General features: G+C 44.6%; 1 protein-coding gene across 24 annotated transcripts in view; it reads right to left on the bottom strand.

Moving 5' to 3' along the window:
• Positions 1–21,511, bottom strand: part of IQSEC1 (IQ motif and Sec7 domain ArfGEF 1) — a 787,671-nt gene that overhangs the window by 110,072 nt on the left and 656,088 nt on the right. For all 24 annotated transcript variants that reach the window (XM_085624821.1, XM_085624830.1, XM_085624822.1 and 21 more), the window contains one exon: positions 8,226–9,487. In XM_085624821.1, the coding sequence (XP_085480947.1) occupies positions 8,226–9,487 (1,262 nt within the window). The remainder of the gene's footprint in view (positions 1–8,225; positions 9,488–21,511) is intronic.

The raw sequence follows: 21,511 nt of genomic DNA, 5'->3' as shown, positions 1-21,511 counted from the left end.
CCAGCAGACCTTCCATCGTGCCCCAATATAATGAGTTTTAGGGTTAAAGGAATTCACAATAGTAAAAATAAACCAAACTGAATATTTCATGTCTGGCCACATACAAAATCACTGATACATAGCTCTGAAAGGATGAGCTGGCTTTTTTGTGCAGAGAGCTTGGATATCCAATGACAGTAAAAGATAATGTGTGCCGCTTGGAAGAAGGTTTCTCCATAGCACTAGGGGGGGGTGGGAACAGTCCGGATGTGTGCAGACTATGTCTTTGGCTAATGCCATGCTGGTTTCAGACTAGTGTCCTAGGCAAACCAAACTATTTACCCTGGAGAGGGTACTGGATTTGCGCTTATGATAGAATTGTCAACTTTATTTATGAACATAGGTCATCAGTACCTTTAAGAACTGTAGAGCAATCATTAGTGTATCCGAGTTAAAATACTATGCAATAATAGGTTTATTGTCTTGTTCTCGTTCCACTACTCAACATAGTGTTGGAAGCTATGGGTGCCATTCACGGAAAAAAGTTGAAAAAGTACAAATGAGGAGCTCTGCTTCCGTGCCAAAGCACATTTCCAACTTTTTTTCTACTCCCAAACATTCCCAGGAATACTTCTGGAAAGCTATATAGGCCCGTTTTAAGGCATACTCCTATGAAAGTCATGCGATTTCCCATTTGGGCTCCTATTCTGCTGTGCCGGGGTTCTCCAGATCAGAGAACTCCACACAGTGGGAATAGGATAACCTGTGCAAATGCACACTTTTTCATTGTTCTTTGCACGGAAAACATGGAGACCGCTTTTCCCCAAGCAAATCCACGGGTGATCCCTTCCTCTTCCCACCTTGAAAGGGGAGATATACCAGGCCTTGGCTAGAGGAAATTTAAGACCCTTTCCAGAATGTAAACAGCCTGTGGTGTCTAGGAAAACCCAAACGTATAACTTTGTGGACATTCACAAACTCCTAAGGCAAAGCAAGCCTTGGTATGCCAACTTTTCTATCCGTTGAGTGAGATTTATAGTTTCAGAAATCTCCAACCTGTAAATGGCTTTTACTCTGCCTGGAACCACTTTGCTAATTGCTAGCAGGTATGAAAATGACAAATTTACCTTAGTAAATAGGCCAACGTAACAAGCCTTTCCCTTTCTTATTAATGAAGTTTGCCTTTAAAACTTAATATGGTAAACTTTACTTAACTAAGCGGCTAGTGAGCTGCTGCCAAATGCACTCCAACTAAGCAACAAACTATCAGAATAGATCAACGTGGATGTAAATCAGAACCAAGCTATGAAGTATTATTGTTATTTTGTGCTATAATATTTGTGATATTAAGCCTGAGGCAGCAAATGTTAGAGAAGAAGTCAAGCTCTTGACAAAGCTCAACTTCTACAATAGGAATAGTTTAATTCTGCAGACTGATGTGAATTTCGAAGTGGCCAATCAGAATGTCTGTACTAACGAAAGAGGTTGGGCATTGGCCATACTACATTGTTCGGCTGACTCTGGCCATTTGTAGTCCAGCGATGCAGTGTCCATACATCGCCTGAGAAAGGTTCAAATTTGAACCAGAGAAATGATAGGGGAAGTACCAATGTTTTAAGAGGAGTAATTGAAATGACAGGTTTTGATAAAGCTGATTGGTGGTCCTATAACTTTATTTTATGAGAGTTATTTAAATGATATCATGCAAATTTTCTATTAGTTTAGGTTCATTTATTTGCTGAAATACTGATAAAAAGTATTTGCTTTCTGTGTCTTTCAATCACCACGGTTGGATTGTGGGACTAATACCCTTGGTATCTTGCACCTTTTGTCAAACGTTTTGCACAACATTAATGAGATGTTAGGAAGAATGCATCAGGATGCCTGGGAGTTTTAATTTCTGGTCTAATTTTCTCTGGTGGAAAATTCAAGTTAGCGTTCGACAGTAGGCCACTATGCTGTGATGAGCCTGCAAAAGGTGCATACGCACTTCACCCTTTTGACCAAAATGGAAGAAACAGGCTGCCGGTCACATATATGAAAACCCGAGGGCTCAGTCAATATCAAAACAAAGTAATATTGCACTTCCCTGATCAGCAAGTAGATTCTGATGACTCATTAAATAATGTGATTAACAAAAAAAAATCAATTTTCCTTCTAATTTGCTAAGTGGCAAAATGTCGCACAAATCTGCCTCCGTTTTGTCCAGAATTTAAATGTACAGACACAAACGTATGACTGTAAATGTTAAGAACCGGGTGAATCGAGCTAATAAAATGTAATATTAAGGAAAATAAAGACAGAAGTTCATTCACTTGTAAAGTATGTTTGAAATGTGACATAAGTTATATACACCAGGCAAAATATCACTCTGGAGCGAAGTGATAACTCCGCCGATTAATTTTATTTTTTCTTCACAAAAAATGCGCCTTTGTAACTTTTCATGTGTCTTCTGCCAATCCTCTGTGTGGAATATTTATGTGTGAATGTGGAAAATATGTCTAAAGAAGCAAAAACTGCAGAGGAAGATGACGCTTCCAGTCCTTTAATGGCTGCCTAAAGAAGAGCTGTTCGCCTCCGCTCTCTTCCATGGCCAGGCCATTAAATGAGCAACCAGGAGGCCATTATCGCAGTTATAAACAAACTTCAAATTTCAGGAACGCACTCCATTTCTGTTTGCTGACCATGCCCTCAATGAACTGGCTATAATGATCAGCAACAGAGGGCAAAGGGCCTTTTCGTTGTCATCTGACTGTAGAAATTATGATATTTAATGGACTTAAATATTTCGATGAATAAAGAAACCATGGGGTTGCATGCTTCTTGGAGCATGAGGAATGACGAACAGATAAGAGGTAGGAGGGGGGGTTCTTCTACATTTGCTAATACATTTTTTTTCTGACAAATGCCAAATCTGACCGAAGTACTACAAAGGCTGTATTCTCGGTATTTTTTAAGAATAAAATGGTTTTCCTAACCATTGCAATCTATTGTGTGACGTTTGTGTGGTCCTCCATAGTTGCTCAGACCAAGATCTTTTCTGTTTTTTTTTCTTTTATGCTACACTCCTACTACTCCTTCCTTTCTTCGAGACTCACCTCATCTGACGGCCACAATTCCTTCCGACTTGCCTATGTTGTCTTCTCTCTTGTATTCTCTGCTCCACCCAGGTACTTCTCTTTTAGTTGTTCTTGTTTGGATCACATTAGACACAGAAAACAGACAATCGGACTCTATTTTTCTTTTTTAAGAAACCTCCCAGCTGAGGTACTTTATTTTGATCTTTTAATTATCCTTACCTAAGTAGGTGCCCAGACGTCTCTCTTCTGCTTCAGTGCGACCTTGACTTTGCTTTGCCCTTCTGACTCGAGTTAGTCTTCTGCCATTTTTTCTATCAGCTGCTTTTTCTGCCCTGGACTTAGTAACTACTCTCTCTTTGCTTGTGCCGTCTTTTCTATCTGCCCGTCTCTGTTTAACTGCCCCTTTTGCATCTTTAGCTCTTTTTACTGCTTCATTTTGAATCTTGGTCTCTCCTGTCAGTTTTTGACCCCCATGCCCGACATGCTGTGCTGATTGCGTTTTCCCGCCATGCTGCACTCCCCAAGCTTTCCTGCTCTTGCGGAGTCCGCTCACTGCCCCAGCGCTCCACCCACTTTCCAAGGCCTTACTTGATAGAGGCCTATGCACCGTTGGCACACCAGAGGCAAGCTCATCTCTGCCCGTCCGCGCCTGCACCATGCCCAGCACTAGGAACCCTGGTCCAAAAGCCTCCTTCACATGCTTCCACACACCTGGTCCCACTGCCCACACACCGCACTCCTCACCAAGTCAGAACTCAAGACCTGCACTCACACAGCACCACTCACTCACCCACCCCACACAACATTCACTCGCATGCATGCTTCTCAACACAAGCTCACTCAACAAGCACTCCACTGAGATTTGGAACCTCCAACTCCAATGCTCTCCTCTTCCTCACCGAAACCTGGCTCAACCCCACATTGGCACTGGACATCCCCGCAGCCATCCCTACTTCTTACAAAATCCTGCACCCGGACTGATCCCATAAACCTGGATAAGGACTCGCTATCATCCACAGAGACACCTTCAAATGTGCCTCTTGCACTGACCCATAAGCCACTTTTTTGGAACACATTCACTTCAAGCTTCAGAAAGAGAGTAAAACCACTATCAAAGGCGTCCTCGCCAACTGGCCTCCAGGGTCTCACACCCACTTCAGCAACCTCCTCACTGTACACCTCACAACGGGCACCAAAGACTTGATACTCCTAGACAATCTCAACCTTCATTTCAAAAACCCCACAGACTCCAACTCCAGAGACTTACTCGAAAGTCTACAGAACATCAAACTCACCCAGCTTATACAAGGCCCTACCTACATCGCTGGACACACCCTGGAACCCACCTTCTCCTCCAGCGGCAAGGTTAAGGACTGCCACATCATTCCACTCACATGGACAGAGCACTCCATCATCCACTTCAATATAACAGGGCCACAACCACCCCTATGGAGTCTAGGAACATCCCAAGCCGCTGCTGGAAGAAAATTACAGACACAGAATGGCTCAATAGCCTACAACAGCCTGCAACTAAACTACATAGATCCCACCATCAATCTCACCAATGGCACAAACAACTTCTACAACTGGATCACCACCGGCGCCAATACCCCTGAAAAACACCAAAACCAAAAGATCCAACAAACAAGCCAGGTGGTACAATGCGGACCTCACAGAAATCAAAAGAGGTCGCAAACAACTCGAAGGAAACGGAGAACTACATGAAGAACCACAACAAGAAGCACCTACAAAGGCTGTACTTAGACACTATCACCATCAAGTGAAAGAGACCAAGAAAAAGGCCCGGACTTTGAAAATCAAATCTAGCTCCATTAACTGCAGGGAACTTTACTTCATCGTCAAGGAATTTACCAACCCAACAGCCGCAACCAACACCTTCAACCCTACACAAAAACTCAGCAACAACGTCCCTGTCTTCTTCCATGAAAGCAATCACCAAGATCTACAGCAACATCAAACCCCAGCCACCCACTTCCCCTACATCGACCTTCCCAGCCTGCTAACCTCATCAACCAAAGACTACCAAATGACAGAATGGAACCCTCTATCCATCGAGGACACTGCAGGAATAATGAAGACAGTCCACTCACTGGCGGCCAAAGACCCCTGCTCCCCACCATATCCACAACCTGGATACAGCCAAAATTAGCGCTGCACTCACTTCCGTCATCAACACCACCCTCAAGACCGCCACCTTTCTAGATAGCTGGAAATACACAGCCCTCAAAAAATCCTCAGCAGACCCCAAAATACTCAGCAAGTCATCGAGAAGACCATCAACAGACAACTCACTGACCACCTAGGACGCCACAGATTCCTGGATGGCTCGCAATCAGGATTTCGAAACAAGCACAGTACCCTCATCGCTGCCACGGACGACATAGGCACCATCTTCAACCGTGGACAGACCGCTGCCCTCATTCTCCTTGACCTCTCTGCCACCTTCTACACTGTCTCCACCACATATTCATAGTCAGACTACACACACAGTGGGAATACAAGGATCAGCTCTCAAAGGGAAAGCCTCCTTCCACTCCGGAAGGACACAGTCAGGCTTGCGCCGTTCACATCAGAACCCAAAGACCTCATCTGCAGAGTCCCACAGGGATCATCATTCAGCCCCACCTTTTCAACATGTACATGATTCCTCTGGCTAACAGCATCAGCTCCCACAGAATCAACATCATCTCCTATGCTTAAGACACCCAGCTCATTTTTCACTCCCAAATGACAGTCACCACCAAGACAAACTTCAAAAAATGCATGACCAGCTTGGCCGTTTGGATGAAAGAAAATTGCCCCAAGATTAAACTGAAGTGCTGATCCTCAGGAATAAGAGTTTTCCTTGAGACTCCACCTGGTGGCCGGCTGAACTTGGACTCACACCCACCCAAATTGACCAAGCTAGGAACCTAGGCTTTTCCTGAACACCATCCTCACCATGAAGCCCCAGGTCAACTCAGTTACCTCCTTATGTTTCCATTCTCCAAATGATATGTAAAGTCTTCATGTGGTTTCCACTGCACACCAGGCGCATATCATCACACAGGCTCTAATCACAAGTAGATTGGACTATGGCAACGCACTCTAAGCCTGCACTCCAACACATCTTTTTCACAGACTTCAAACCATCCAATACCCCCCCCATCAGACTCGTCCTCGACCTCCCACGCCAAACCCACACCACAGAGCTCCTCAGAGAGCTCCACTGGCTCCCCATTCAGCAGCGCTGCCAGTTCAAACTTCTCACACACGCAATCAAGTCACTACAAAACAAGGGACCCGCATACCTCAATCACTGGCTTCGCTTCCACCAACCAACCAGACAACTTCGCGCAGTATCAGTCTCACTCACACACCCCGCACCCACAGAAGCAGAACGGGAGGTCGATCATTCTCCTACCAAGCTGCTAAATAGCAGAACAACCTCCCCCAATTAGCCCCTTTTCCTCACTTATTGAAATCCGCAAGAAGTTGTAGACCTGGCTTTTCAAATAGTCTCCTTGCTGGACAATCGATACTGCCTGTACTCAGGCCTAGTCTCACCATATGCCTACACTCACCTACTCAGCGCCTCGATACCCTCACGGGTGACAAGCAGTGCTCTTCAAATCCACCTTTCATTACACTGAAATTTCTTTCTTTTTTTTAGGAATTTTGTGCATATATATTTTTAACTCTGCTCTATTTATTTTTTTGTGATCATTGAATACTTTGTATAGATCATATTTTTGACTAAAATTGGCAGGTTTTCATGAAGTATTTTAGTCTGATTTTTTCAGACTAGAATTAAACAACTTGATTTGGTACGACATAAGTAGGAATCCTTCTATGGCTTAGTCTAACAAGTGGAAGTTCGGTGGTTTACCCATAGTTTATCAACTACTTAAACCTATTCTGAAGTACAAATTTATCAGCTAAACTGGTACCTATGTGGTTCTACTAATAGGCCTCTATATAAAGAGCAGTAGGGCTGAAGACAGCAGGAGCTGAGCCTTTTGATCGAATAGCTAAAAAAAATAGCTTGCTGTATACGGGTTTAAAAGCAGACATGCTCCCTGCTGTGCTATGCAAGGAGATGTCAGAACTTTGATCTCCTTCTTCTAACGTTCTAAAATAGTAACAAATATATGGGATCTGGAAAGAGTGCAGAGGAGAAGTTTTCAAGGGAGATGCTTAGGAAAGGAGCAAGGAAGAAACAATAACAATAGATGGAAAAGTAACAGAAAGGAAGGGAAGGACACAATAAAAGACACAGCTGGAAGTAGATTATTCTGTCAAGTGGTATGTCATATACTACAAAGATATTTTCAGTGCTTGTAGACACGCTTTTGCAACCCAGTGAAAATTAACTTAAGAGTCATGAGGTAAACCACTGACCCAACTTTCACTGCCTTAAAAAAATGCACCTGAACCTTGAGGCATCCGGCAAAGTTTCTGTCAAACTCCTATTTTGTTTCAAAGAATTGTTAGGGAATTCCAGTGAAATCTATTTTGAATGATACATTTGGTGATAACATACATCAGGTTCTCATTGCATGCCCACTATGGCAAGATTCATGTAGTGTTTTCAGAAAAACCCAGCATTTTGCAAGTGACATAAAATTAGGTTAATTACATACACCTTTGTCCCAGTGGATATCCTGAAAATCTGGCATGGATCCGGACTCGGAGACCAAAATCAGACATCCATATCACTGACCATTTAGTAACGTTTGGAGTATGAACACTGAATTTAGATAATTATAACAGAAAAAAATGTGTTCAACTTAGTGTGGAGTAAAATAAAGAGTCAGATGGATTCCTTACTGCTGTCATACATGTCACAGAGGTACGTGTCACAGAGATGGTGGACTCCAAGACATTTTGCTTTTACTTTAAAGTCCATTAATGAAAAATGCAAATGTTAAGGTAGAAAAGTATCTTGCAATATACATTCCTACACCAATTGGCCATAGTTTCAAACGATGACAGCCAGTGGGACCAGTATACGCTTCATCCACCCTACTTAAATGTTAACTTCTGGCTGAGGTCAGAGTCACAGTAGAGACTAAGCAATGACCAACTGTAAACTCCTGCTAATAGGATTTCATACGCTGACAGCCCTTAGTTGTAACAGTGGGGAATGGAATGGGTTGGACTTACTTGTTGAAAAGGTTCAGACCAATCCTATAGTGCCGCTTCCTGATGATGTCGTTACTGAATGCCGGAGAGTCCCAGCTGTTCCGAGTCTCTTTGTGATATGTTTGCTTACTCAGGGTTTGCTCTCGTAAACTGTCTCTGGACGAAGACTCGGAGCTGCAGTTTATTGTATCATTGGAATTCGAAGTGCTATTGATACTGTCATTGTCTCCGTCAGAGTAATCCGACTCAGACTTACTTTGTCTGTTTGCAGTTCCATTAATGACCAAGTGACTGTCAATGGGCCTCGGCCGATGCCTCGGTAGCTCCTCTTCCCGGGGGATCATCTTTGTCGGAATACCATGTGAAATATGTTTAGGACTCCCATGTTGACTAGGTAATCCCCTTTCATAGGCATTTTGTCTTTTTAAGGATCCTCGTTCCGACCTATCACTCAAGTCCACTGAGCTGTCACTAGGAGGTTCTATTGTTAGCAATGGCAAGTGATCAATTCTGAGTCTCTGCTCTTGACACTCTAAAGAAGGGGTACTCCTACAGCTTGTGTCAGTGTCTAATTTATCGTCCTTGTGCGTCATAGACCAATACTCCTGAGAAGAGTTCACTGATCGCAGCCTCAAGTCGGACTCTGTGCTGGATGGTCTATCTACTGATTGGGAAAGCGGAAGCGGCGGTGAGAGCTCTTCCTCGTCGATATACAATGTGACGTCACTGTAGGATGCAGTCATCTCATCAAGTTTCCTGTGATCAACACTGTGTGGTGGCTTAACCGGACGATGACTTTCACGCTCCATTTCAAGGCTTCTCCCATGGTCCTGCACTTGTCCTTCATCTGCGTGCAGGCTCCTACAGTTTAGTGCATCATCAATTGATTCAGCAAGAGATTTCACCTGCCTGGAAAAGGCATCCTCAAGCTCAGTTATAGCATCCGCAAAATCAGTGGAGGCTGCAGGAGATTTCATGGCTGTTGGTTCCCCATGATCGCCACATTCTGGCGGACCAATGGATCCAAGTTTTGATCCATCATTGGAAAGCGACACCTGCTTCCCTTCAAAGTAGGAACTATGGACTTTCTCAGGTCCTTCAAAAGAAAACTGCATTCTCATATTGGACAGCACAATGCGTCTGGACATGCGATTTTCAGACATAGAACTTCGAAGCCGCTCAAAGTTTTTGTTCATCTGATACTGTCGGAATGCTGTTTGTATGGTACGCGCTGCATGTCTAGTTATGAGACGGCCTCCATATTTGCGTTCTAGCATTTCAACCTAGAAAAAGAAACGATAAGAAAAAATTACTACCAACATAAACGTCATATATAAAAGGAAACAACAAGAATTCAATATATCATTTAGTCCATTGGATGGCAGTGAATTATTTTCAAACCAAGGTTCTTTGTCAACAATTTGTGGATAAAATGTGGAGCTATTGGTACCTCTTGATCAGGGCTTGCTCCTCACTCGGGAGCTGGCGACAGTGGCACTTCCAGGACCACGGTACAAGAATGTTCCTCCTAAAGCTACTTTTCAGCCTCCTTAGTAGCACTTCAGACCCGTATCCTGTACGGTAGATGACAAACTAGAAAGAGGTGCTTAACGCCAACCCCCCTGCCCTTGATAGGAAAGATGCTGAGAAATCAACCAAGGCGCACATCCAAGGATTTTCGCCCTCTATTACGGCCCACCTTAAAACTCACCCTTCAGTGGATGTACCTACTGGCCAGTCATTTCTAACTTACCACTAGGTAATTATCTGCTGACTGTTGCGCAGCGAGGGCACACAAGTCATCTCTGTCTAGATTTTTTTTTTATCATAAATGCTGAACAAACTAAGAAAATATACAAACAGAACAGAGGTGGGACGGGGGCTTACTACAGTGCAGTTGTACTCCGTTTTGGCATGCTTGTGTAGTAATTAAACCAGTTAAGTCTACCAAGTATAATTTTATAGATTACATCAAACTAATTTGTAGTGAAGGGCATTAACACATTTAGCTGCAACACACTCTTGTTTATTGCTTTGGAGAGAAATCGTAGATAAAAGCTTATTTTTTATATAAACAATCAGAAAGCATTAAAAATGGAATTAATACATTTTCCCCCCTCCTTTCAGCCACCTAGACGGCTGAACAAACTGAATGTTCAATGTTGACATCTAATATAAACTGAAGGTCGCAACTCTGAATCCTGGCAAGGCCATGTCAGCCTTCCACCATTTCGACGTCAGAAATGTGAGCATCATGGAGTAATATAAAAGAATGCAATTGGCAGCATGTAGACATGGCAAAACCGATGTATGAAGAGCAAGTAAATATTATCGTTACAAACTGCATCACACAGTCCGAAGACTTTTGATTCATATTGGTGTCTATAGGAATAATACCAAAGTTCAAGGAAATAAGAGAAAATATATGTTTACGTTTATTTTATAGACTCATTTATAGGCCCAGGCATAATTTATTTTCCTCCGGCTTAATCGAGCATAATTTTGTCAATTCTGTATTACGCTTGTTATGCGAAATTCATAAAATGACACCATCACGCTACTAAAAATCAAGGTGGACAGCAGGAGGAAATCAGAGAACAGCTTAGGAAACTCAAGAACCGGCAACGAGAAAGACACAGGACTGAGGTGCGGAGACCAAGTGCTGTGTGTGCTAAGCGAGTCCCTTACATACAGGAAAACCTGCAAGTGAAACTGTTAGCCTATGACTGACACACAGCCCTAATCATCGAGCATGACGGCACAAATACAGCAACCTAGATATTTTAAAGTGAAATAGGCTATATTAATAAGGTTAACCATTTTCATAAACCGTATGCCGGGTCCAACTAATACATCAAATTTATTTAACACCCAACACCCCCACCACCCCAAAACCTCCCAGGAACCGCAAACCCATAAACCACCTAGTCACATCCAAAAGCAAAGTAGTGTAATTCCTCAAACTAACTCTGTTCTCTCCAATCTGCTTTTTCTTCTCCTGCTCTATAGTTCCTTGAACCCGACTATATTTCCTTCTTCTAAAGCACACCAATAAATGACCATCGTTGCATAAACTCCCACCCGCAGCGCAGGTTCACCCCTTAGTAGTACTCCAACCCTTGCGGAATTCTTAATTGTATGATACCCCTTCTGGTCAACACCTGTCCTCTAGTGGTGGTAAAGCTTAAACGACTCCAGACCTGTGATATAAAATAAAAACAACAGCTCACAATCTAAAGAGAAAAAGAACATCCGGATGCAAACCAACAAGACCAATATCGATCAATTACATAATTTCCCTTAAACCTAATCATTCCCAGCTCGACAAGTCATCTGCCAATCCAACAGAAGTGAAAGGTACAGCAGAAATGGCCACCTTTGCCATGATCTCAACCTGAAATCCCTCCCTCAAACTGATCCATCTGGCCAGCACCATTCTTGCTTAAAAAACCTTAAGAGATATATCCTTCATACTTACCTCAACCATTCCACCCTGAGCATCCACTGCAACATCAGCATAAGGCCTGGGTCTTTCTGCGAAGGTTCTGCCGTAAGAATATGGGACTTAGGAGTGGGCAGAGAATGTGCAAAGCAAGACGGACCACTGAGCTCATGAGACGTACGCCACCTTGCTGAATGGAAGATCTGAGATGCCAGAACACCAAGGCTGAGAACAGTGCATGACCCAGAGGTAGGAGAATGACACATATCCAGCATCCCTGTCCGTATCCCATTTATCCCCGACTGCCAAGGGCTTGAAGGGCCAAAGAAATGGAATGGCAGGCGAAAGTCGAAATGCAAGGAGATATCTGAAATCGCGGAGCATTCTCACCAAAAGTTTTACTAGTTTGCCGTCTTTAAAGGGAGAACTGGACCGAGAAAGTGCAATTTTTTTACAATTCGGGCAGAAAGAAACAGCCTAGATTATTTTTCAGATACGTTTGAGGAGTCCATAACTGGGGTGAAACCGGTCCTCAGTTGCTTGTGTTCCAGTTCAGAGAGGACCTGGCTTGGTATTTGGGGTTGGACTGTTCCCATCGGAGCAGGGTCAAGACTGATTTGCATATAGTTGGGTCCAAACTGGGGTGATACAGTGTGCAAAATAACGATTGATTGGAATGCTGCCCGAGTGATTACCAGTGGCTTGAGATTAATTCAAACATTACATCCACCATTTTTTTGTATACTTTAGTTCTCAGAGTGAAGCATATTTATAAACATAAGCGGCATTGTGAGGTCAAGTATTACATTGACGACTGTCACACGTCTACTAGTAGGAGTACCACAGATGGACATAACCATAGTCATGGACGAGTGCACTGTTGCAAAACCTCATTCAACAAATCGGTTAGTTGCATTAGATGCAGTGCGCCTGTACTAAACACGATCACACGTGGTGCAAGTTGTCACAACCCCTCAGGGAAAAGATAAAAAGGGACTACATATTGTATGTGAGAATATAATAAAATTATGTATTAATATCCTGCATCTGGTATACCCTGTGCTTAATACGTGCAAGCGGCTGCAATTGCTGGCCATCGTAACTCATTTTCGGGGATTAGGTCTGATTTTTCATCATCAGACATTGACTCAGGATAATAGAGGGCAAAATAAGGAGGAAGAGAAAGGTGAGGAAACAGTGACAAAGGGAGTAAGCAGTGATGAAAAATTGCCTCCAAGACTGAGCTAAAGTTATGGAAATTGTAGGGTGGTAGAAGAATGAGGTATAATGTAGAATCAAGATTAGGCAGCCTTGATATCTGGCAATCCGGGCTTTTAACAGTGCCGGATGCAGGCTCCTAAGGAAAACTCTGTGCCCCTCTGCATATTTGAAAGTAACTACTAGATATACGTACTGAAATGTAGTTCCAAGAGCACTCAATCACAACATTTAGAAAAGTAATTGGCGGCTGAACAAAGGAAACAAGATGCAAAGAGGAAGTGCCCCAGGACTGGCACCAGATCCGAAATAAAAGAGGACACAAAATACACCCTGGCAGAGAACCAAACCACACTGAAAGCAGGTATGGTTTGCAGATCCTCTTTTGAAAGCAGCAAAGGAGAACATGAGTCGTGAATGTGTCCCGTGGAGCTGACAAACCTTTAAAAAACTAGAAAATATAAAGTGTTGGACAGGGCTTAACCATGACCTGCACAGCACATGTTCCTCTCTTCATGAAGTAGCTATGTAGACCGGTATGGATACAGACCACTGTCCCATCGCCCAGAGAAGGCTCAAGTCTTCCAGAAACTAATTGCTGCAGCATTCCTTTTCAGATGGTCCTCAACTCAATGCTGTTTTCACTGAATAGGGTAGTCTGACCTGGGTCCAGAGTAGGACCGTCAGAAGCACTGAGGTATATTATATGTTTCAAGGATTTGTGGTTGCGTTATACAACATGCCTACCATGCAGAAAAGTTTCAAAGAGCCATTTTACACTGGAATACAACTTTGTATATCACATCAGCTCCCCTCTCCAGGTGGGTGTTTTATATCCACACAGAACGCGTGCCAGTGTTCCCTCAATTTTTGTTTTCTTTAAAAAGTGTTTCATTTTTCCCTCCAAGTCTGGTTTCTTTGATTTCTATTTTATTTGCTTGCCTCTGTTAGGAGGAATGTCTGCAGCAGACAAATTATCATAGCTCAGTATCTTACCAGAAAGAGGGGCTTACTTCACAGCCCACTAGAATGCGGGGTGCCTGAGTAATTCTTAAGAATACAAAGTCTGTATTGAAATTCTGACACACAGTAAGTCAGAACTGAAGAGTTTTGTGACAGTTCTGTAAATGTGTCAGTACAGATATACTAGCGCACAATGCAAGTAAAGATATTAGTAAGTACTGTGATTACAAATAGCACTACAAATCAGGGTAGAGGTGCATTGTGGCAGTTCTGTAAAGTATTCCGACTGCTGTAGAAATGCACGGTGCGAGTCAGAATGGAGGGCTTTGCAGGAACTTTTGAGTGCTGACTACATAGAAACCAAAGCATTATAGGTGAGAGAGGACTACATATTTAGAATTAGACATATATTAGCACATTAGAAATGCAATTTAGAACATTTAAAATAAATGAAATGCACGTTTAGAAGTGACTTACAAATTATGTGATTACCTTTACAAATAGTTTAAACTGAAATATATTGTAGAAGTGACAGCTGTAGACACGAAAAATATTATTAGAAATGCTTCTTTTATAATTGCATGTTTTCAAAAATGTTGCACCAAGCAACTATACTTTAGCCTGTGTAGCGACTACGCCCTAAGCATTCTTTTCGAAGTTTGCTCATAGTAAAATACACTGTGCAACGGCTTAACATTGTTGTCATCCTAGAAATGTGCTGACTTTAATATTATGTTCAGTTTCTGCTCACCCCATGTTAGATAATTTTCACTAAGAATAATAGACTTATTGAACCTGTAAGAACAAACGGTGATGTAGACTTATAAATGTTGCTTCAATATTCACTTGATCTACATTTTCACATTTGCTGACTAGCTTTTGTTTCTGCATTGAAACTCATAATGCGTCTGTAGCTTAAGTAAGATGGTTCTCATGGGAACCTTTCCTCGTGTAACAACTCTGTTAAAAACTGTAACAAACCAGATGACGATAGTGCAGACTGTGGAAATCGGAAGATGCAGCATCGTGTGACTGACAACACTACCTTACGAGCTGTTCTGATTGGATATTGAGTTAAGGCGTCTTCAAGGGATCGATACAAGTATTGAAAGGTTATAATAACGAGTGCTCCAAGCTTGTTAGACGCCACACCTCTACTTCCCTTTTCCCATCCGGTAGTCTTGCCGCTGGATTTTTCCTCTGCCCAAGACCCTTCTTCATGGAGAGTTGATTTCCTTCTAGATATTTTGTGGTGATTCCGTTATTAATTTGTGGTCAATGCTACTGCACAGATCGCTATTCTAAAACAGTTGCTGCTACAATTCTGGGAAACTCGGCTGAGTTTTCCAAGAATTACTCTTGATGAGAAGTTCTATTTTCATTCATCGCTCTTTTCCAACAGAACTCTTTATGGGTTCTTATCTAGAACAGGTCCCCTAGTTAGCTTATTGAATTTCTTTATGGAACACATTTTAATTGCTGATTTCTAATCCTTCTTTCATTATTTCTGTAAATTAATAAACGGAATAAAGAGATGACATTCTTACCTTATTGATAACAAAATGCTGTAAAACTAGCTTAACCCCTCTTCATCATCTTGAATTATAAAAGACTTATGATGTTGTAATGACTTTAACAGAGTACTCTAATTCTGAGCATGGTAGAAAAGGTACAATAACCTCTATGGAAGCCTGGAGGATTTCCTATGGTGCTACTTGTAAGGGGGTGAATGTAAAGATTTGAACCATCAGGAAAGTCCTTTGAGACCCAGCATAGTCATCAAAATGTGTTGTTGAAGCTCTGAAGATGCCATAGAGAAGGAAAGACAAAAAGAGAGGCAGGACCTATTATGTCATCCATCCCTCCACTACCCTTTGCACTCTGGTACTTATAGTTATGGTTTACCCAAAAAGCATGCATGTTTACAAGTACTGGAATGCATAAAGAAAGTGACATCACTGTGACGTCCCATCATGCACTGAATGGGACAAATTAGCAGGTGAGGGCAGCCTCTGTTGTACAGAAGGGGGTTCACTTTGCATTCCTGACGGTACAAGTCACTGCATGTAAGATCAGAGTGCCTCATACAGTTGTAAATTGCACTGTGCATTCTGCCGTTTATAGTTCTATTTGTAAAGTGAGCACCGCCAGATGGCAAAGAAAAACTAAGCATGGCTGAACAAATGCCTTGTATGGCACAATGCACGACTCATCCTGGACATTCCCCGACACAGCCACATCTCTGCACACCTGAGAGACCTGCACTGGCTCCCTGTCAGCAAGAGAATCACCTTCAGACTCATCGCCCACGCACACAAGGCTCTCCACGACATGGGCCCCGAATACCTCAATACCAGCCTCACTTTCTACACACCTACCCGCCAGCTCCGCTCTGCAAGCCTCACCCTCGCCACCGTCCCACGGATTCGCAGAACCACCACCGGAGGAAGATCTTTCTCCTACCTGGCGGCCAAGACGTGGAACTCCCTCCCCACCCCCCTACGACTGACCCAGGACCATCTCTCCTTCAGGAAGCACCTCAAGACCTGGCTTTTCGAGCAGTAGCGGCACCCCCCTCCCAGCGCCTTGAGACCCTCGCGGGTGAGTAGCGCGCTCTATAAATTTTCCTGATTGATTGATTGAATTTGGCTTGACTCGCAAAACGCTTGGGAGGTAGGCAAAGGGATGGACAAATGCGGGCAGGTGTTCTGGGCAAAAAAGGAGGAATAGGCAAAGACATGAAAAACGTTGGTCTGGGAGCATCTGTGCTGAGAATGAAAACTAAAATAATATCAAATGGGTATTTTTACATATGTTAGAACCATATGCACGTTTAGAAAACTCTGAATGAAAGACCAACCACTTAATGTCGTCTCATACCCTTCCCTAGCTCTACCATGTCAACCTTTCCAAGCTCTCTTTGGTAAGGACTATATCTTAGTTTGCACTTAGCTATAGCATGCTGGTCTGGTCTCGCTCTACTGCCAGAACTTTCCAAGGGTATGGAGGGGAAAGGGGTTGCAAAGGAGGTGGGTGGAGTGAGAACTCTGCAGGATGATGTTCAGTGTTGGTTGTGACAGTCCACAAGTTATCATTGTTACATGGGGAGTTGCTGTAGAAAATACAAGCCTAGGCAGCCGATCGAGAACTGAGGAAAGGAAGATCATACTTGCTGTCGTTAGGTAGCAGGATCTTGGCTGAGTCATCCATAGACATCATTTCTACCAAAGAAATTCTGCAGAGTAGGGTATGTGTGTGTTAGGAAGGCTGTCCCCACATTTCTCAAAGGTACTTTGACGGAGAACAGTGTACCCAGTACAACTCTAGATTTAACTATCCGAGCTCCTCGGTTAAGGGAGCAAATCTCCACTATCAGGAAGGCTTCACTGATTAGTGGACATCGCATCAAATGGAATATCTTTGTTTATGCCATGGTGGTGAAAATAAATGAGGTCCAATGACATGCTACTCAGAGCCATTGTACTAATATGCACATATTAAAGCATTCACTACAGTGCAAAAGTGAAGTTTCAGTTAAAGATCACAGCGAACTTGAGAAAAACATTATTTATTGACTTACAGATTGCATATTACAGTTACTTAACACATGGAAACAATCCTCCAAATGGAGACAGCCTCTTAAATGTGATGTTGCCTTACTGCACGGTTTTAATTAACCTCTTGCAGACTGGATTTATATAAATATCTTTCTTTCAAACAAATAAAAAATATCAAGGCATAAACCACATATGCCGATGTGCAAAACACAATATGCTATTTATTGCTAATGTAACAGGAGAGGCATCATGAACCACTTAACTTCTCCTCATGGCCCCTTCCAACACCTAACAATGGTAATAAACAGTGTGGAAATTTAGCTTGCATACTGAACATTATCTGCGCCATCTTGCCTCTCCCCAGCGCCACGCATAGCAAATGTACGGTCGCCATTTTAGGCACCCCACTCTCTCTCCCCGCTCACTCTCGATCGCCAGCGCTTTCCCCCGGCGCTGCGAGCATCCCCCGCGCGCCGGCCACCCCCGCTCTCTCATACAGGCCATAAACCCTCTCCTTCTGCGCGACCCTGCTACGGAACCACTTCCGACCGACAACCCATACATGGTCATGCCTCTCCTTTGATAAACCCCTTCCTCTGCGCCCCATTGTCTGAACTAGTCCCAGGCCATCACCTAGCCCTGCGGATGCAGTTTATTGCCCCTACTGTAAGGGAAACACCCCACATCAAAGGGATTACAGTAGATCAAAGCCCCTACCCCCTGAGGCCCGGCCGGTTGCACACACCCCCCGGGAATTAGCGGAATTCCCTGCTGCGCGATAGCCATCTCCCACTGCGGGTAGGGTGGGAACCTCTACTGTAACCATGTGTGGGATCGGATCTAAACCGGGGCTTCAGGGGATATTTCCCCCGCACATCAAGGGAATCTCAAGAATGTACTATGTATAATAAAGCAATAAACCAGTGTATAAGAGACCAGGTCTCAGAGATGCAGTTAGAGCACCTCGTGACGATACCTTGCTGTCTGATCTGATGTGTTCTGCTCCGACGGAATAAAACTTTGTTTCCTGCCTTCCAGTCTCCGGCGCCTGCCTCTTTTATTGGTAAAATCATCGAGTGGTATGAGAGGCGATTACCGCCGGGCAAATACTTGAAAGGTTATCGACCGAAACTGCCGCTACCATTTAACAATTGGCGTCCCAAACGTGGGGCCCATCAGCGACACGTGGATCCAGTGGGAGAGGTCCCGACGACAGAGTGAACGACTGCAACGATCGGGAGAGCTCCTGCCCAATAGACCCTCGTCTGGCAGCCGATCATCCGAACTTCACTGGTTCCGAACAGACCTCTCTCGAGTGATCTACGGTCCTGACTGGGAACCATCAGGAGTGCCGCGGCAAATACGGAGAGTAGAGGACGATCGGGCGCTGGAGGCGGAAGACGAGAAACTGTCCACGCGGTCCGGGTAAGGTCGTGATACACGACAAATTGAGAAATAATTGATTGATTGTTTGATGCTTTGGAAATACTAGTATTGCTCATTGATTGTGCTCATTGATTGTTCTCTTTGAGATATTCGCTGTCTACAAACGGGGAGGAGTAGAAATACTCTCTCTCTCTCCCTTTGCAGATAGTGAAGGGTAGGTAACGCAGACTTTTGTCCCCGTTGAAACCCGTCGTGCCTATCTTTATCTCCCCATTGATTGATTGTCCGAACATTGATTGTTTTGGAGAATAGTGCTTTTTGAGATATTCTCTGCTTGCAAATAACGAAGAATAGAGATATTCTGTCTAGTCTTTGCAAGCAGTGAAAAGATAGGTAGTGCTGACTTTTGTCCCCGTTGAAACCCGTCATGCCTATCTTCTCCCCACTGATTGGTACTTGGTTCTGCCCGGACCGCTTATTAGAGGTGAACCATCCGGCTCCACCGGAGGGCACCCCTAATAAGGACATGTTCACTAAATATGGACTAGTCGCCGTAGCTTATACCAAGCTATGGCATAAATATACAAAGAAGAACCCCGAGAGTCAGTGGCCACTGATGGGATCCTTCGACGACCATAAGATAGAAGCGCTAGAAATAGCTCTGTGTAGCAATAAGACGACGCCTACTATGCTTGACAGTATCGGCATGTGGCGCAAAGAAGCGACGCAACGGAAAAAGAGGGAAGAAGTAAAAGCAGAAAAGGAATTACGAAAGGCAGCTCACCTTGCCGCTAGAAAGTTAGAAGAAGACATAAAGGAGAGAAGGGAAACTAAACTAAGACAGGAGCCCGAAACCTCAGGCCAGTACGCTGTTAGGACCCCTTCTTTGCTCTACCCTGAGTTGTCCTCCAAGCAACGAACGAATGACGAGTTACTGTTAGATCCCCCGATCATTTACATGCCCCCTCCGTATGCACCCTCCCAATCAATAGTGCAACACCCACAACCCCCGAACACGAGCGAAAGCAGTACAGGGGCCTCGGCCCTCACGGCCTCCGCGCCGGCTGAGCCTCTTGTGCCGAACCCAACGTCGACTACAACGCTAGACGACCATGAGATAGGAAAGAAAGAGTCCACCAGAATGAATCGATTAACTAAGGATGAACGAACAGGAATCGACAAGATAGTAAAGGCACTGGTAGGATCCTTTTTGACCTTACAAAAACTAAAATAACGCTAGGAGTTAGCCCTTTGTGGGACATATGAAACCAAGGGAAGGAGTCAAGCTCACGGTCGAGACGACCGCGAGGTAGCCCGACTCCATTACTCTCGCTACCTAAACATGTCTGCCCTACTGCCCACCCCGCCCAATAAGCATGACAAAATCCCGCACAAACGGAAGCCTGATGACACCCACCATCGACGTCACCAAACTAGGGCTAGATCGCGCACAATTGGGCTATGTTATTTTTCCGATTGCACAGAAACCTCCTTGTGCTCGTCATCAGACTGCAAATATGTACAAACACTCCAACGAAGTAATGTAGTTATAACATTTTAATAACTTATAGGATATAACAAACACACCAACAGGGTAAACAGGTTAAAACACGTTTTAAAACAACTATTTACATGACAGTCTGCTGCACCCTCCATCCCAAAGCCTTAACGTTCACGTGACACCGTCCTCGCCTCTCCTTCCTCGAAATCGCAACATTGGCCTGTTTTGGGCGGTCCCTCTTAGTTGACTTTGGGCTATAAAAGCCATGCAAAAATCCCTTGACATCAGTGGCGGGCGATTGTGCGAATAGGCCGGAGGCTATACGAAGCGCCGAAGTTCTGGCAACACCAAGGCGGAGCCCACCACGCTGTGCGGGCCTTTCCGCTTTCTCTTCTTTCTTTAATGAGGGCTGGTGCCCTGGCGGGGGGAGGCGACGCGAACGGGCCTCCCCCACCTCCCCAGGTGGAGGCTCGCCGGGCACCCCAACCGTCTTTAACTCGCCGACCAGCTAAGCTGCACCCAGCCATCTTTTTCATCGGCCTGCTGAATTTCACCCTGGCACACTGTGCGGATCTTCCCAGTCACTTCTTCCTTCAATAACGGAGGGTGCCCTGGCGGGGGGAGGCGACGCGAACGGACCTCCCCCACCTCCCCAGGTGGAGGCTCGCCAGCAGATGAGGGCACCCCAAACCGCATCTTTCACACGTCAGCCAGCTGAGTTGCGCCCTGCCACTTCATTCGCCGTTCGGCTGAGCCGGCACCCCTGCACGCGGCCGCCAGGCAACCACCCAAGCACCGGGTTCACCAGGACTGCCGCTAGCACCCGTCGTGAGGAGTGGGCCCCCGCAGCAAGGTAATCGGGGACCCACCCCGGTGGTGATACCATCCAAACTGCTGTCGTCACTGCTACTGGAATCACCCCGGTGGCAGTACCATCCGGACTGCCGCTGTTACTGCTGCTGGCTCCTCTCCGGTGACTGTACCGAAGAGCTGCTGCTACTGCAGCCCTTGAACTCCGGCGGTTGACCCCTCCGGTTCCAGGCCTGTCCCACCGTGAGACTATTCTGGACTCGAAAGCTTGTTTGCTAGGGCATGAGCCCCACCCTTGACAGAACGCTCCCCTCAGCCTTGCAGAATTGGTTGGAGTCATTTGACATTCGACTCCTGCGGACTTCCGATAAGGACAAAACCACCACCATTGCTCTTTTTGCCCCCCGGGCGGCAGCCACCTTGCCTCCGC

This window comes from Triturus cristatus, chromosome 9 (genome assembly GCF_964204655.1).
Source record: "Triturus cristatus chromosome 9, aTriCri1.1, whole genome shotgun sequence".
Classification (NCBI taxonomy): domain Eukaryota; kingdom Metazoa; phylum Chordata; class Amphibia; order Caudata; family Salamandridae; genus Triturus; species Triturus cristatus.
The sequence above is the reverse complement of the archived record's forward strand: the minus strand, read 5'-3'. Positions and strand labels throughout refer to the sequence as shown.